Genomic DNA, 18,309 nt, shown 5'->3' with positions numbered 1-18,309 from the left:
AAAAAAATTTTTTTTAGCTAATTTTACAGCCAAACACTTAGTCATATAACTTGGTAGTTGGCACATGTTAACTGTTAGCACTGATATTAGCATGCTAATTTTTATAGCCAATTGTACATGCTCACATTAGTGTGTTAACTTATTTTTTTTTAGCCGTTTTGCACAAATTTTGCAGTTGAACACCTAAGAGTTGTATAACTTGGTACTTTATATATGCTAACTATTAGCATGCTAACGTTTGCATGCTAACTAATTATATGTGCGTACGCTTTGTAATCATATGACTTGGTACTCGTGCATTCTATCAGTTAGCATGCTAACATTATCATTCCACTGACTAATATTAGCATGCTATTTTTTTTACAGCCAATTTTGCAGTCGAACACCTCGGAGTTGTATAACTTGGTACTTTATATATGCTAACTATAAGCATGCTAACGTTCGCCTGCTAACTTTTTTAGCTAATTACACATGCGTACGTTTTGTAGTCATACGACTCGGTACTTGACGCATTCTAACTGTTAGCATGCTACAATTAGCATTCCACTTACTAATATTAGCATGCTATTTTTTATAGCCAATTTTACAGTTGTATAACTTGGTACTTTTTATATGCTAACTATTAGCATGCTAACGTTCGCATGCTAGCTAATTATATGTGCGTACGCTTTGTAATCATATGACTTGGTACTCGTGCATTCTATCAGTTAGCATGCTAACATTAGCATTACACTGACTAATATTAGCATGCTATTTTTTTATAGCCAATTTTGCATGGCAACACCTCAGAGTTGTATAACTTGGTACTTTATATATGCTAACTATTAGCATGCTAACGTTCGCCTGCTAACTTTTTTAGCTAATTTTACGTGCGTACGCTTTGTAATCATATAACTTGGTACTTGACGCATTATAACTGTTAGCATGCTAACATTAGCATTCCACCGTACTAATATTAGCATGCTATTTTTTATAGCCAATTTTGCAGTCGAACACCTCAGAGTTGTACAACTTGGTACTTTATATATGCTAACTATTAGCATGCTAACTAATTATACGTGCGTACGCTTTGTAATCATATGACTTGGTACTCGTGCATTCTATCAGTTAGCATGCTAACATTAGCATTCCAATGACTAATATTACCATGCTATTTTTTATGGCCAATTTTACAGTTGTATAACTTGGTACTTTATATATGCTAACTATTAGCATGCTAACGTTCGCATGCTAACTAATTATATGTGCGTACACTTTGTAATCATATGACTTGGTACTCGTGCATTCTATCAGATAGCATGCTAACATTATCATTCCACTGACTAATATTAGCATGCTATTTTTTTTACAGCCAATTTTGCAGTCGAACACCTCGGAGTTGTATAACTTGGTACTTTATATATGCTAACTATAAGCATGCTAACGTTCGCCTGCTAACTTTTTTTAGCTAATTACACGTGCGTACGTTTTGTACTCATACGACTCGGTACTTGACGCATTCTAACTGTTAGCATGCTACAATTAGCATTTCACCTGCTAATATTAGCATGCTATTTTTTATAGCCAATTTTACAGTTGTATAACTTGGTACTTTTTATATGCTAACTATTAGCATGCTAACGTTCGCATGCTAACTAATTATATGTGCGTACGCTTTGTAATCATACGACTCCGTACTTGACGTATTCTAACTGTTAGCATGCTAACATTAGCATTCCACTTGTTAATATTAGCATGCTATTTTTTTTATAGCCAATTTTGCAGTCGAACACCTCGGGTCGTATAACTTGGTACTTTATTTATGCTAACTATTAGTATGCTAACTATTAGCATTCTAACGTTCACCTGCTAACTTTTTTAGCTAATTTTACGTGCGTACGCTTTGTATTGATACGACTCGGTACTTGACGCATTCTAACTGTTAGCATGCTAACATTAGCTTTCCACTGTACTAATATTAGCATGCTATGTTTTTATAGCAAATTTTGCAGTCAAACACCTCGGAGTCATATAACTTGGTATTTAAAATATGCTAACTATAAGCATGCTAACGTTTGCATGTTAACTTTTTTAGCTAATTGCACGTGCATACGCTTTGTAGTCATACGACTTGGTACTTGACGCATTCTAACTGTTAGCATAATAACATTAGCATTCCACTGACTAATATTAGCATGCTATTTTTTATAGCCAATTTTGCAGTCGAACCCCTCTGAGTTGTATAACTTGGCACTTTATACATGCTAACTGTCAGCATGCTAACTTTTTAAGTGAATTACACGTGCGTACGCTTTGTAGTCACATGACTTGGTACTTGACGCATTCTAACTGTCAGCATGCTAACTTAGCTTTCCACTGTACTAATATTAGCATGCTATGTTTTTATAGCAAATTTTGCAGTCAAACACCTCGGAGTCATATAACTTGGTACTTAAAATATGCTAACTATAAGCATGCTAACGTTTGCATGCTAACTTTTTTAGCTAATTGCACGTGCGTACGCTTCGTAGTCATACGACTTGGTACTTGACGCATTCTAACTGTTAGCATAATAACATTAGCATTCCACTGACTAATAGCATGCTATTTTTTATAGCCAATTTTGCAGTCGAACCCCTCTGAGTTGTATAACTTGGCACTTTATACATGCTAACTGTCAGCATGCTAACTTTTTAAGTGAATTATACGTGCGTACGCTTTGTAGTCACATGACTTGGTACTTGACGCATTCTAACTTTTAGCATGCTAACTTAGCTTTCCACTGTACTAATATTAGCATGCTATGTTTTTATAGCAAATTTTGCAGTCAAACACCTCGGAGTCATATAACTTGGTACTTAAAATATGCTAACTATAAGCATGCTAACGTTTGCATGTTAACTTTTTTAGCTAATTGCACGTGCATACGCTTTGTAGTCATACGACTTGGTACTTGACGCATTCTAACTGTTAGCATAATAACATTAGCATTCCACTGACTGATATTAGCATGCTATTTTTTATAGCCAATTTTGCAGTCGAACCCCTCTGAGTTGTATAACTTGGCACTTTATACATGCTAACTGTCAGCATGCTAACTTTTTAAGTGAATTATACGTGCGTACGCTTTGTAGTCACATGACTTGGTACTTGACGCATTCTAACTGTTAGCATGCTAACATTAGCTTTCCACTGTGCTAATATTAGCATGCTATGTTTTTATAGCAAATTTTGCAGTCAAACACCTCGGAGTCATATAACTTGGTACTTAAAATATGCTAACTATAAGCATGCTAACGTTTGCATGCTAACTTTTTTAGCTAATTGCACGTGCGTACGCTTCGTAGTCATACAACTTGGTACTTGACGCATTCTAACTGTTAGCATAATAACATTAGCATTCCACTGACTGATATTAGCATGCTATTTTTTATAGCCAATTTTGCAGTCGAACCCCTCTGAGTTGTATAACTTGGCACTTTATACATGCTAACTGTCAGCATGCTAACTTTTTAAGTGAATTACACGTGCGTACGCTTTGTAGTCACATGACTTGGTACTTGACGCATTCTAACTGTTAGCATGCTAACTTAGCTTTCCACTGTACTAATATTAGCATGCTCTGTTTTTATAGCAAATTTTGCAGTCAAACACCTCGGAGTCATATAACTTGGTACTTAAAATATGCTAACTATAAGCATGCTAACGTTTGCATGCTAACTTTTTTAGCTAATTGCACGTGCCTACGCTTCGTAGTCATACGACTTGGTACTTGACGCATTCTAACTGTTAGCATAATAACATTAGAATTCCACTGACTAATATTAGCATGCTATTTTTTATAGCCAATTTTGCAGTAAAACCCCTCTGAGTTGTATAACTTGGCACTTTATACATGCTAACTGTCAGCATGCTAACTTTTTAAGTGAATTATACGTGCGTACGCTTTGTAGTCACATGACTTGGTACTTGACGCATTCTAACTGTCAGCATGCTAACATTAGCTTTCCACTGTACTAATATTAGCATGCTATGTTTTTATAGCAAATTTTGCAGTCAAACACCTCGGAGTCATATAACTTGGTACTTAAAATATGCTAACTATAAGCATGCTAACGTTTGCATGCTAACTTTTTTAGCTAATTGCACGTGCGTACGCTTCGTAGTCATACGACTCGGTACTTGACGCATTCTAACTGTTAGCATAATAACATTAGCATTCCACTGACTAATATTAGCATGCTATTTTTTATAGCCAATTTTGCGGTCGAACCCCTCTGAGTTGTATAACTTGGCACTTTATACATGCTAACTGTCAGCATGCTAACTTTTTAAGTGAATTATACGTGCGTACGCTTTGTAGTCACATGACTTGGCACTTGACGCATTCTAACTGTTAGCAAGGCTAACGTTAGCGTTGCTTCATTTCTGGCAAAATTGTATATTCTTTTTTTTGTGTGTAAAAAAACAAGCACTTTGGACACCCCTTGATCTACATCAGGGGTCACCAACCTTTTTGAAAGCAAGAGCTACTTCTTGGGTACTGATTAATGCGAAGGGCTACCAGTTTGATACACACTTAAATAAATTGCCAGAAATAGCCAATTTGCTCAATTTACCTTTAACTCTATGTTATTATTAATAATTAATGATATTTACACTTAATTGAACGGTTTAAAAGAGGAGAAAACACGAAAAAAATGACAATTAAATTTTGAAACATAGTTTATCTTCAATCTCGACTCTATAAAATTCAACCGAAAAAAAGAAGAGAAAAACTAGCTAATTCGAATCTTTTGGAAAAAATAAAAAAAATAATTAATGGAACATCATTAGTCATTTTTCCTGATTAAGATTAATTTTAGAATTTTGATGACATGTTTTAAATAGGTTAAAATCCAATCTGCACTTTGTTAGAATATATAACAAATTGGACCAAGCTATATTTCTAACAAAGACTAATCATTATTTCTTCTAGATTTTCCAGAACAAAAATTTAAAAAGAAATTCAAAAGACTTTGAAATAAGATTTAAATTTGATTCTGCAGATTTTCTAGATTTGCCAGAATAATTTTTTTGAATTTTAATCATAATAAGTTTGAAGAAATATTTCACAAATATTCTTCGTCGAAAAAACAGAAGCTAAAATGAAGAATTAAATTAAAATGTATTTATTATTCTTTACAATAAAAAAAATAAATTACTTGAACATTGATTTAAATTGTCAGGAAAGAAGAGGAAGGAATTTAAAAGGTAAAAAGGTATATGTGTTTAAAAATCCTAAAATAATTTTTAAGGTTGTATTTTTTTCTCTAAAATTGTCTTTCTGAAAGTTATAAGAAGCTAAGTAAAAAAATTCATGAATTCATTTAAACAAGTGAAGACCAAGTCTTTAAATATTTTCTTGGATTTTCAAATTCTATTTGAGTTTTGTCTCTCTTAGAATTAAAAATGTCGGGCAAAGCGAGACCAGCTTGCTGGTAAATAAAAAAAAATAAATAGAGGCAGCTCACTGGTAAGTGCTGCTATTTGAGCTATTTTTAGAACAGGCCAGCGGGCTACTCATCTGGTCCTTACGGGTTACCTGGTGCCCGCGGGCACCGCGTTGGTGACCCCTGATCTACATGATGTATTATTACGCTCACTCGCCAGCTACCAACGTTGTCGTCAACAACAACAACAACAACGAACTGCTTTTAAACGAGCATTTATGTTGCGTAAGTGAGATGTTGTGTACTCACACTGCAAGTTGTGTGCTTTTATTTCCGTGAGTGATGACAAAAAAGTGGTTCAAACTACACGCAGCTGCAAATGTTCTCGTGTACTCGAGGTAAGCGCGTCATGATCCCCGGTTAAACCGCAGGATGTTACTACCACCTGTCTGGCGGCTTTTGGGGATATTGATGACGGCTTTCCTCTTCCCCGGAGAGGAGAGAAGTGTTTATGAAATTGTGAAGTTGTTTTGTGTTTGTGTGCCCAGCTACACTCTGCGCGTGGTGGGCAACGGCGTGAAGGCGCAGGCCGCCAACCCCGAGGTGAAAGTGCGAGGAGACGACGCCGTGATCCAGCAGATCATAGACAAACTCAAGCACATCAACCAGGTGAGCCTCGCCACGTCCCGTTTTCATACACGAGGTCTACCCGAGGTGTGCGCGTGTGCTAAAACACGCGCAAAACTTCACCCGGACGTGTGCAAAGTGGATCGCGCCTCGTTAGTGGGCCGGGTGAGGAGCGCCGTCTGTCTTCGGAATATATGCCGCATCATCAAATATGTTTATTCTGCACTCGCAGTTTGATTTATCAAGAATACAACTGAACTGCGAGCGCTATTTTGCATCTTCTTTTATGCTTTGCTGACACATTTGTACACACGGCTGTGAGAAAAGAGGCGATTGCGCAACATCAGCATCAACAATTGAAATATCAAATATATTGTCTATTCAGCAATATCATTTTATAATTTTATAACTGCTGGGGGCTGATTCAAACACATTTTGGTACATTGTGGGTGTTCATGACGTTAGTTTTCTCATATAAAACACATTGATACATTAATTGTGTATCAATGTGAACCTGTGCGCAGCATTTACTTAGATGACCCAATCCGAACAACCTTCCCTAGTCATGGTGCAGGAAAAAAAAAAATCAACACACATGGTCATACGTTCTTTCGACTGTGGGTGTTAATGATGTTAGTTTTTTCATATAAAACACATTGATACACAAATTGTGTATCAATGTAAACCTGTGCGCAGCATTTACTTAGATGACCCAATCCAAACAACCTTCCCTAGTCATGGTGCGGGAAAAAAAATAATTCAACACACATGGTCATACGTTCTTTTGACTGTGGGTGTTCATGACGTTAGTTTTCTCATATAAAACACATTGATACATTAATTGTGTATCAATGTAAACTTGTGCACAGCATTTACTTAGATGACCCAATCCAAACAACCTTCCCTAGTCATGGTGCAGGAAAAAAAATAATTCAACACACATGGTCATACGTTCTTTTGACTGTGGTTGTTAATGATGTTAGTTTTTTCATATAAAACACATTGATACGCTAATTGTGTATCAATGTAAACTTGTGCGCAGCATTTACTTAGATGACCCAATCCAAACAACCTTCCCTAGTCATGGTGCAGGAAAAAAAAATATTCAACACACATGGTCATACGTTCTTTTGACTGTGGGTGTTAATGATGTTAGTTTTTTCATATAAAACACATTGATACGCTAATTGTGTATCAATGTAAACTTGTGCGCAGCATTTACTTGGATGACCCAATCCAAACAACCTTCCCTAGTCATGGTGCAGGAAAAAAAATAATTCAACACACATGGTCATACGTTCTTTTGACTGTGGGTGTTAATGATGTTAGTTTTTTCATATAAAACACATTGATACGCTAATTGTGTATCAATGTGAACCTGTGCGCAGCATTTACTTAGATGACCCAATCCAAACAACCTTCCCTAGTCATGGTGCAGGAACAAAAAATAATTCAACACACATGGTCATACGTTCTTTTGACTGTGGGTGTTAATGATGTTAGTTTTTTCATATAAAACACATTGATACGCTAATTGTGTATCAATGTGAACCTGTGCGCAGCATTTACTTAGATGACCCAGTCCAAACAACCTTCCCTAGTCATGGTGCAGGAACAAAAAATAATTCAACACACATGGTCATACGTTCTTTTGACTGTGGGTGTTAATGATGTTAGTTTTTTCATATAAAACACATTGATACATTAATTGTGTATCAATGTGAACCTGTGCGCAGCATTTACTTAGATGACCCAATCCAAACAACCTTCCCTAGTCATGGTGCAGGAAAAAAAATAATTCAACACACATGGTCATACGTTCTTTTGACTGTGGGTGTTAATGATGTTAGTTTTTTCATATAAAACACATTGATACGCTAATTGTGTATCAATGTGAACCTGTGCACAGCATTTACTTAGATAACCCAATCCAAAGAACCTTCCCTAGTCATGGTGCAGGAAAAAAAATAATTCAACACATATGGTCATACGTTCTTTTGACTGTGGGTGTTAATGATGTTAGTTTTTTCATATAAAACACATTGATACGCTAATTGTGTATCAATGTAAACTTGTGCGCAGCATTTACTTAGATGACCCAATCCAAACAACCTTCCCTAGTCATGGTGCAGGAAAAAAATAATTCAACACACATGGTCATACGTTCTTTTGACTGTGGGTGTTAATGATGTTAGTTTTTTCATATAAAACACATTGATACGCTAATTGTGTATCAATGTAAACTTGTGCGCAGCATTTACTTAGATGACCCAATCCAAACAACCTTCCCTAGTCATGTTGAAGGAAAAAAATAATTCAACACACATGGTCATACGTTGTTTTGACTGTGGGTGTTAATGATGTTAGTTTTTTCATATAAAACACATTGATACGCTAATTGCGTATCAATGTAAACTTGTGCGCAGCATTTACTTAGATGACCCAATCCAAACAACCTTCCCTAGTCATGGTGCAGGAACAAAAAATAATTCAACACACATGGTCATACGTTCTTTTGACTGTGGGTGTTAATGATGTTATTTTTTTCATATAAAACACATTGATACGCTAATTGTGTATCAATGTAAACTTGTGCGCAGCATTTACTTAGATGATCCAATCCAAACAACCTTCCCTAGTCATGGTGCAGGAAAAAAAAATAATTCAACACACATGGCCATACGTTCTTTTGACTGTGGGTGTTAATGATGTTAGTTTTTTCATATAAAACACATTGATACGCTAATTGTGTATCAATGTAAACTTGTGCGCAGCATTTACTTAGATGACCCAATCCAAAGAACCTTCCCTAGTCATGGTGCAGGAAAAAAAATAATTCAACACACATGGTCATACGTTCTTTTGACTGTGGGTGTTAATGATGTTAGTTTTTTCATATAAAACACATTGATACGCTAATTGTGTATCAATGTGAACCTGTGCACAGCATTTACTTAGATGACCCAATCCAAACAACCTTCCCTGGTCATGTTGCAGGAAAAAAATAATTCAACACACATGGTCATACGTTCTTTTGACTGTGGGTGTTAATGATGTTAGTTTTTTCATATAAAACACATTGATACGCTAATTGTGTATCAATGTGAACCTGTGCATAGCATTTACTTAGATGACCCAATCCAAACAACCTTCCCTAGTCATGGTGCAGGAACAAAAAATAATTCAACACACATGGTCATACGTTCTTTTGACTGTGGGTGTTAATGATGTTATTTTTTTCATATAAAACACATTGATACGCTAATTGTGTATCAATGTGAACCTGTGCACAGCATTTACTTAGATGACCCAATCCAAAGAACCTTCCCTAGTCATGGTGCAGGAAAAAAAATAATTCAACACACATGGTCATACGTTCTTTTGACTGTGGGTGTTAATGATGTTAGTTTTTTCATATAAAACACATTGATACGCTAATTGTGTATCAATGTAAACTTGTGCGCAGCATTTACTTAGATGACCCAATCCAAACAACCTTCCCTAGTCATGGTGCAGGAAAAAAAATAATTCAACCCACATGGTCATACGTTCTTTTGACTGTGGGTGTTAATGATGTTAGTTTTTTCATATAAAACACATTGATACGCTAGTTGTGTATCAATGTAAACTTGTGCGCAGCATTTACTTAGATGACTTAATCCAAACAACCTTCCCTAGTCATGGTGCAGGAAAAAAAATAATTCAACACACATGGTCATACGTTCTTTTGACTGTGGGTGTTAATGATGTTAGTTTTTTCATATAAACCACATTGATACGCTAATTTTGTATCAATGTAAACTTGTGCGCAGCATTTACTTAGATGACCCAATCCAAACAACCTTCCCTAGTCATGGTGCAGGAAAAAAAATAATTCAACACACATGGTCATACGTTCTCTTGACTGTGGGTGTTGATGATGTTAGTTTTTTCATATAAAACACATTGATACGCTAATTGTGTATCAATGTGAACCTGTGCGCAGCATTTACTTAGATGACCCAATCCAAACAACCTTCCCTAGTCATGGTGCAGGAAAAAAAATAATTCAACACACATGGTCATACGTTGTTTTGACTGTGGGTGTTAATGATGTTAGTTTTTTCATATAAAACACATTGATACGCTAATTGTGTATCAATGTAAACTTGTGCACAGCATTTACTTAGATGACCCAATCCAAACAACCTTCCCTAGTCATGGTGCAGGAACAAAAAATAATTCAACACACATGGTCATACGTTCTTTTGACTGTGGGTGTTAATGATGTTAGTTTTTTCATATAAAACACATTGATACGCTAATTGTGTATCAATGTAAACTTGTGCACAGCATTTACTTAGATGACCCAATCCAAAGAACCTTCCCTAGTCATGGTGCAGGAAAAAAAAAAATTCAACACACATGGTCATACGTTCTTTTGACTGTGGGTGTTAATGATGTTAGTTTTTTCATATAAAACACATTGATACGCTAATTGTGTATCAATGTAAACTTGTGCGCAGCATTTACTTAGATGACCCAATCCAAACAACCTTCCCTAGTCATGGTGCAGGAAAAAAAATAATTCAACACACATGGTCATACGTTCTTTTGACTGTGGGTGTTAATGATGTAAGTTTTTTCATATAAAACACATTGATACGCTAATTGTGTATCAATGTGAACCTGTGCACAGCATTTACTTAGATGACCCAATCCAAACAACCTTCCCTAGTCATGGTGCAGGAAAAAAAATAATTCAACACACATGGTCATACGTTGTTTTGACTGTGGGTGTTAATGATGTTAGTTTTTTCATATAAAACACATTGATACGCTAATTGTGTATCAATGTAAACTTGTGCACAGCATTTACTTAGATGACCCAATCCAAACAACCTTCCCTAGTCATGGTGCAGGAAAAAAAATAATTCAACAGACATGGTCATACGTTCTTTTGACTGTGGGTGTTAATGATGTTAGTTTTTTCATATAAAACACATTGATACGCTAGTTGTGTATCAATGTAAACTTGTGCGCAGCATTTACTTAGATGACCCAATCCAAACAACCTTCCCTAGTCATGGTGCAGGAAAAAAAATAATTCAACACACATGGTCATACGTTGTTTTGACTGTGGGTGTTAATGATGTTAGTTTTTTCATATAAAACACATTGATACGCTAATTGTGTATCAATGTAAACTTGTGCACAGCATTTACTTAGATGACCCAATCCAAACAACCTTCCCTAGTCATGGTGCAGGAAAAAAAATAATTCAACAGACATGGTCATACGTTCTTTTGACTGTGGGTGTTAATGATGTTAGTTTTTTCATATAAAACACATTGATACGCTAGTTGTGTATCAATGTAAACTTGTGCGCAGCATTTACTTAGATGACCCAATCCAAACAACCTTCCCTAGTCATGGTGCAGGAAAAAAAATAATTCAACACACATGGTCATACGTTGTTTTGACTGTGGGTGTTAATGATGTTAGTTTTTTCATATAAAACACATTGATACGCTAATTGTGTATCAATGTAAACTTGTGCACAGCATTTACTTAGATGACCCAATCCAAACAACCTTCCCTAGTCATGGTGCAGGAAAAAAAAACAATTCAACACACATGGTCATACGTTCTTTTGACTGTGGGTGTTGATGATGTTAGTTTTTTCATATAAAACACATTGATACGCTAGTTGTGTATCAATGTAAACTTGTGCGCAGCTTTTACTTACATGACCCAATCCAAACAACCCTCCCTAGTCATGGTGCAGGAAAAAAAAAAATTCAACACACATGGTCATACGTTCTTTCGACTGTGGGTGTTAATGATGTTAGTTTTTCCATATAAAACACATTGATACACTAATTGTGTATCAATGTGAACCTGTGCACAGCATTTACTTAGATGACCCAATCCAAAGAACCTTCCCTAGTCATGGTGCAGGAAAAAAAAATATTCAACACACATGGTCATACGTTCTTTTGACTGTGGGTGTTAATGATGTTAGTTTTTTCCATATAAAACACATTGATACGCTAATTGTGTATCAATGTAAACTTGTGCGCAGCATTTACTTAGATGACCCAATCCAAACAACCTTCCCTTGTCATGGTGCAGGAAAAAAAATAATTCAACACACATGGTCATTCGTTCTTTTGACTGTGGGTGTTGATGATGTTAGTTTTTTCATATAAAACACATTGATACGCTAATTGTGTATCAATGTGAACCTGTGCGCAGCATTTACTTAGATGACCCAATCCAAACAACCTTCCCTAGTCATGGTGCAGGAAAAAAATAATTCAACACACATGGTCATACGTTCTTTTGACTGTGGGTGTTAATGATGTTAGTTTTTTCATATAAAACACATTGATACGCTAATTGTGTATCAATGTAAACTTGTGCACAGCATTTACTTAGATGACCCAATCCAAACAACCTTCCCTAGTCATGGTGCAGGAACAAAAAATAATTCAACACACATGGTCATACGTTCTTTTGACTGTGGGTGTTAATGATGTTAGTTTTTTCATATAAAACACATTGATACGCTAATTGTGTATCAATGTGAACCTGTGCGCAGCATTTACTTAGATGACCCAATCCAAAGAACCTTCCCTAGTCATGGTGCAGGAAAAAAAATAATTCAACACACATGGTCATACGTTCTTTTGACTGTGGGTGTTAATGATGTTAGTTTTTTCATATAAAACACATTGATACGCTAATTGTGTATCAATGTAAACTTGTGCACAGCATTTACTTAGATGACCCAATCCAAACAACCTTCCCTAGTCATGGTGCAGGAAAAAAAATAATTCAACAGACATGGTCAGACGTTCTTTTGACTGTGGGTGTTAATGCTAGTTTTTTCATATAAAACACATTGATACACTAATTGTGTATCAATGTGAACCTGTGCACAGCATTTACTTAGATGACCCAATCCCAACAACCTTCCCTAGTCATGGTGCAGGAAAAAAAATAATTCAACACACATGGTCATACGTTCTTTTGACTGTGGGTGTTAATGATGTTAGTTTTTTCATATAAAACACATTGATACGCTAATTGTGTATCAATGTGAACCTGTGCGCAGCATTTACTTAGATGACCCAATCCAAACAACCTTCCCTAGTCATGGTGCAGGAAAAAAAATAATTCAACACACATGGTCATACGTTCTTTTGACTGTGGGTGTTAATGATGTTAGTTTTTTCATATAAAACACATTGATACGCTAATTGTGTATCAATGTGAACCTGTGCGCAGCATTTACTTAGATGACCCAATCCAAACAACCTTCCCTAGTCATGGTGCAGGAAAAAAAATAATTCAACACACATGGTCATACGTTCTTTTGACTGTGGGTGTTAATGATGTTAAGTTTTTTCATATAAAACACATTGATACGCTAATTGTGTATCAATGTAAACTTGTGCACAGCATTTACTTAGATGACCCAATCCAAACAACCTTCCCTAGTCATGGTGCAGGAAAAAAAACAATTCAACACACATGGTCATACGTTCTTTTGACTGTGGGTGTTAATGATGTTAGTTTTTTCATATAAAACACATTGATACGCTAATTGTGTATCAATGTAAACTTGTGCACAGCATTTACTTAGATGACCCAATCCAAACAACCCTCCCTAGTCATGGTGCAGGAAAAAAAAAAATTCAACACACATGGTCATACGTTCTTTCGACTGTGGGTGTTAATGATGTTAGTTTTTCCATATAAAACACATTGATACACTAATTGTGTATCAATGTGAACCTGTGCACAGCATTTACTTAGATGACCCAATCCAAAGAACCTTCCCTAGTCATGGTGCAGGAAAAAAAAATATTCAACACACATGGTCATACGTTCTTTTGACTGTGGGTGTTAATGATGTTAGTTTTTTCCATATAAAACACATTGATACGCTAATTGTGTATCAATGTAAACTTGTGCGCAGCATTTACTTAGATGACCCAATCCAAACAACCTTCCCTTGTCATGGTGCAGGAAAAAAAATAATTCAACACACATGGTCATTCGTTCTTTTGACTGTGGGTGTTGATGATGTTAGTTTTTTCATATAAAACACATTGATACGCTAATTGTGTATCAATGTGAACCTGTGCGCAGCATTTACTTAGATGACCCAATCCAAACAACCTTCCCTAGTCATGGTGCAGGAAAAAAATAATTCAACACACATGGTCATACGTTCTTTTGACTGTGGGTGTTAATGATGTTAGTTTTTTCATATAAAACACATTGATACGCTAATTGTGTATCAATGTAAACTTGTGCACAGCATTTACTTAGATGACCCAATCCAAACAACCTTCCCTAGTCATGGTGCAGGAACAAAAAATAATTCAACACACATGGTCATACGTTCTTTTGACTGTGGGTGTTAATGATGTTAGTTTTTTCATATAAAACACATTGATACGCTAATTGTGTATCAATGTGAACCTGTGCGCAGCATTTACTTAGATGACCCAATCCAAAGAACCTTCCCTAGTCATGGTGCAGGAAAAAAAATAATTCAACACACATGGTCATACGTTCTTTTGACTGTGGGTGTTAATGATGTTAGTTTTTTCATATAAAACACATTGATACGCTAATTGTGTATCAATGTAAACTTGTGCACAGCATTTACTTAGATGACCCAATCCAAACAACCTTCCCTAGTCATGGTGCAGGAAAAAAAATAATTCAACAGACATGGTCAGACGTTCTTTTGACTGTGGGTGTTAATGCTAGTTTTTTCATATAAAACACATTGATACACTAATTGTGTATCAATGTGAACCTGTGCACAGCATTTACTTAGATGACCCAATCCCAACAACCTTCCCTAGTCATGGTGCAGGAAAAAAAATAATTCAACACACATGGTCATACGTTCTTTTGACTGTGGGTGTTAATGATGTTAGTTTTTTCATATAAAACACATTGATACGCTAATTGTGTATCAATGTGAACCTGTGCGCAGCATTTACTTAGATGACCCAATCCAAACAACCTTCCCTAGTCATGGTGCAGGAAAAAAAATAATTCAACACACATGGTCATACGTTCTTTTGACTGTGGGTGTTAATGATGTTAGTTTTTTCATATAAAACACATTGATACGCTAATTGTGTATCAATGTGAACCTGTGCGCAGCATTTACTTAGATGACCCAATCCAAACAACCTTCCCTAGTCATGGTGCAGGAAAAAAAATAATTCAACACACATGGTCATACGTTCTTTTGACTGTGGGTGTTAATGATGTTAAGTTTTTTCATATAAAACACATTGATACGCTAATTGTGTATCAATGTAAACTTGTGCACAGCATTTACTTAGATGACCCAATCCAAACAACCTTCCCTAGTCATGGTGCAGGAAAAAAAACAATTCAACACACATGGTCATACGTTCTTTTGACTGTGGGTGTTAATGATGTTAGTTTTTTCATATAAAACACATTGATACGCTAATTGTGTATCAATGTGAACCTGTGCGCAGCATTTACTTAGATGACCCAATCCAAACAACCTTCCCTAGTCATGGTGCAGGAACAAAAAATAATTCAACACACATGGTCATACGTTCTTTTGACTGTGGGTGTTAATGATGTTAGTTTTTTCATATAAAACACATTGATACGCTAATTGTGTATCAATGTAAACTTGTGCGCAGCATTTACTTAGATGACCCAATGCAAAGAACCCTCCCTAGTCATGGTGCAGGAAAAAAAATAATTCAACACACATGGTCATACGTTCTTTTGACTGTGGGTGTTAATGATGTTAGTTTTTTCATATAAAACACATCGATACGCTAATTGTGTATCAATGTAAACTTGTGCGCAGCATTTACTTAGATGACCCAATCCAAACAACCTTCCTTAGTCATGGTGCAGGAAAAAAAAAAAATCAACACACATGGTCATACGTTCTTTTGACTGTGGGTGTTAATGATGTTAGTTTTTTCATATAAAACACATTGATACACTAATTGTGTATCAATGTAAACTTGTGCGCAGCATTTACTTAGATGACCCAATCCAAACAACCTTCCCTAGTCATAGGGCAGGAAAAAAAAAAATTTCAACCAGCACAAAAATTCAACACACATGGTCATATGTTCTTTTGACTGTGGGTGTTAATGACGTTAGTTTTTTTCATATAAAGTGAAGTGAAGTATATTTATATAGCGCTTTTTCTCTAGTGACTGAAAGCGCTTTACATAGTGAAACCCAATATCTAAGTTACATTTAAACCAGTGTGGGTGGCACTGGGAGCATGTGGGTAAAGTGTCTTGCCCAAGGACACAACGGCAGTGATTAGGATGGCGGAAGCGGGGATCGAACCTGGAACCCTCAAGTTGCTGGCACGGCCACTCTACCAACCGCCCCACTGGTCACCACTTTGTGAACAAATGCGTGAGCAAATTGTCCAACAGTTTAAGAACAACATTTCTCAACCAGCTATTGCAAGGAATTTAGGGATGTTACCGTCTACGGTCCGTAATATCATCAAAAGGTTCAGAGAATCTGGAGAAATCACTGCAACCAACATTGAATGCCCGTGACCTTCGATCCCTCAGGCGGTGCTGCATCAAAAAGCGACATCGGTGCGTAAAGGATATCACCACATGGGCTCAGGAACACTTCAGAAACCCACTGTCAGTAACTACAGTTTGTCGCTACATCTGTAAGTGCAAGTTAAAACTCTACTATGCAAAGCCAAAGCCATTTATCAACAACACCCAGAAACGCTTCGCTGGGCCCGAGCTCATCTAAGATGGACTGATGGAAAGTGGAAAAGTGGTTTGTGGTCTGACGAGTCCACATTTCAAATTTTTTTTGGAAACTGGACGTCGTGTCCTGCGGACCAAAGAGGAAAAGAACCATCCGGATTGTTATAGGCGCAAAGTTCAAAAGCCAGCATGTGTGATGGTATGGGGGTGTATTAGTGCCCAAGACATGGGTAACTTACACACCTGTGAAGGCGCCGTTAATGCTGAAAGGTACATACAGGTTTTGGAGCAACATATGTTGCCATGCAAGCAACGTTATCATGGACGCCCCTGCTTATTTCAGCAAGACGATGCCAAATCTGTTACAACAGCGTGGCTTCGTAGTAAAAGAATGCGGGTACTAGACTGGCCTGCCTGTAGTCCAGACCTGTCTCCCATTGAAAATGTGTGGCGCATTATGAAGCCTAAAATACCACAACGGAGACTGTTGAACAACTTAAACTGTACATCAAGCAAGAATGGGAAAGAATTCCACCTGAAAAGCTTCAAAATTAGGTCTCCTCAGTTCCCAAACGTTTACTGAGTGTTGTTAAAAGGAAAGGCCATGTAACACAGTGGTAAAAATGCCCCTGTGACAACTTTTTTGCAATGTGTTGCTGCCATTAAATTCTAAGTGAATGATTATTTGCAAAAAAAATGAAGTTTCTCAGTTCTTTGCAGTCTATTCAAGTGAATATAAGTTGAAAAGGATTCATTGTATTCTGTTTTTATTTACCATTTACACAACGTGACAACTTCATTGGTTTTGGGTTTTGTATATTAGGGATAAGCGGTAGAAAATGGATGGATGGAATCACTTTAGGACAACCAATCTGCCTCATTGGGAGTCCGTGCATGCATTGTCATGCATCCTCAAGATGCCTGAATGCTCCCTTTAGTTTTAAATTGCAATTCTGTGAAAAAGTCGTGACTCGAGATTGATTTACATGCGTCAATTTTCAGCACATTTTAATGTGAAACTAAATGTGAAGCTACTTCACGGAGTCAAACTTGAAGACCTTTTGTTGCTTTCCTCCCATTAGAGTCTTGCTGTTGTTCAGTCTGCGGTGTTGTTTTCTAAATCATGCACACTCACTAAGTCGCTCATTTCCTGCAGAATAACTTACTTCCCCGCTATTGGGGGAGCGCTAAAGATGAGCCTGAGCACTCGATGCCCAAGCAGCATAATTACCTGCGCCAGCAGGTTGTGTAATCACTTCTGTTTGTGTCAGGCTTGGTTAGCACAATAACAACCGTGTGACGTTAAAGAACGAGTTGAGTCTTTTGAACGGCATATTTCAGGTGAAAGATGGGAACCGGTTGCAAATTGCCTTCACGTGTGTGCCGGCTGACAGGACTGGAGTCACACTGTCTGAAAAGGCAAAAAGAGCCATGAGTCAAAGGAAACGTATTTGAATGCACTTTTCTAGTTGATTGATTTTTTAAAAGTAGTTTAGTACGGGAGGGCTATTTTG

General features: G+C 36.7%; 1 protein-coding gene across 1 annotated transcript in view; it reads left to right on the top strand.

Annotated features, from left to right (window-relative positions):
- The window catches only part of gpc5a (glypican 5a), a 407,804-nt gene that overhangs the window by 189,338 nt on the left and 200,157 nt on the right, over positions 1-18,309 (top strand). The window contains exon 7 of the mRNA XM_062035416.1: positions 5,960-6,080. Within this exon, the coding sequence (XP_061891400.1) occupies positions 5,960-6,080 (121 nt within the window). The remainder of the gene's footprint in view (positions 1-5,959; positions 6,081-18,309) is intronic.

This window comes from Entelurus aequoreus, linkage group LG02 (assembly GCF_033978785.1).
Source record: "Entelurus aequoreus isolate RoL-2023_Sb linkage group LG02, RoL_Eaeq_v1.1, whole genome shotgun sequence".
NCBI lineage: Eukaryota > Metazoa > Chordata > Actinopteri > Syngnathiformes > Syngnathidae > Entelurus > Entelurus aequoreus.
The sequence above is the reverse complement of the archived record's forward strand: the minus strand, read 5'-3'. Positions and strand labels throughout refer to the sequence as shown.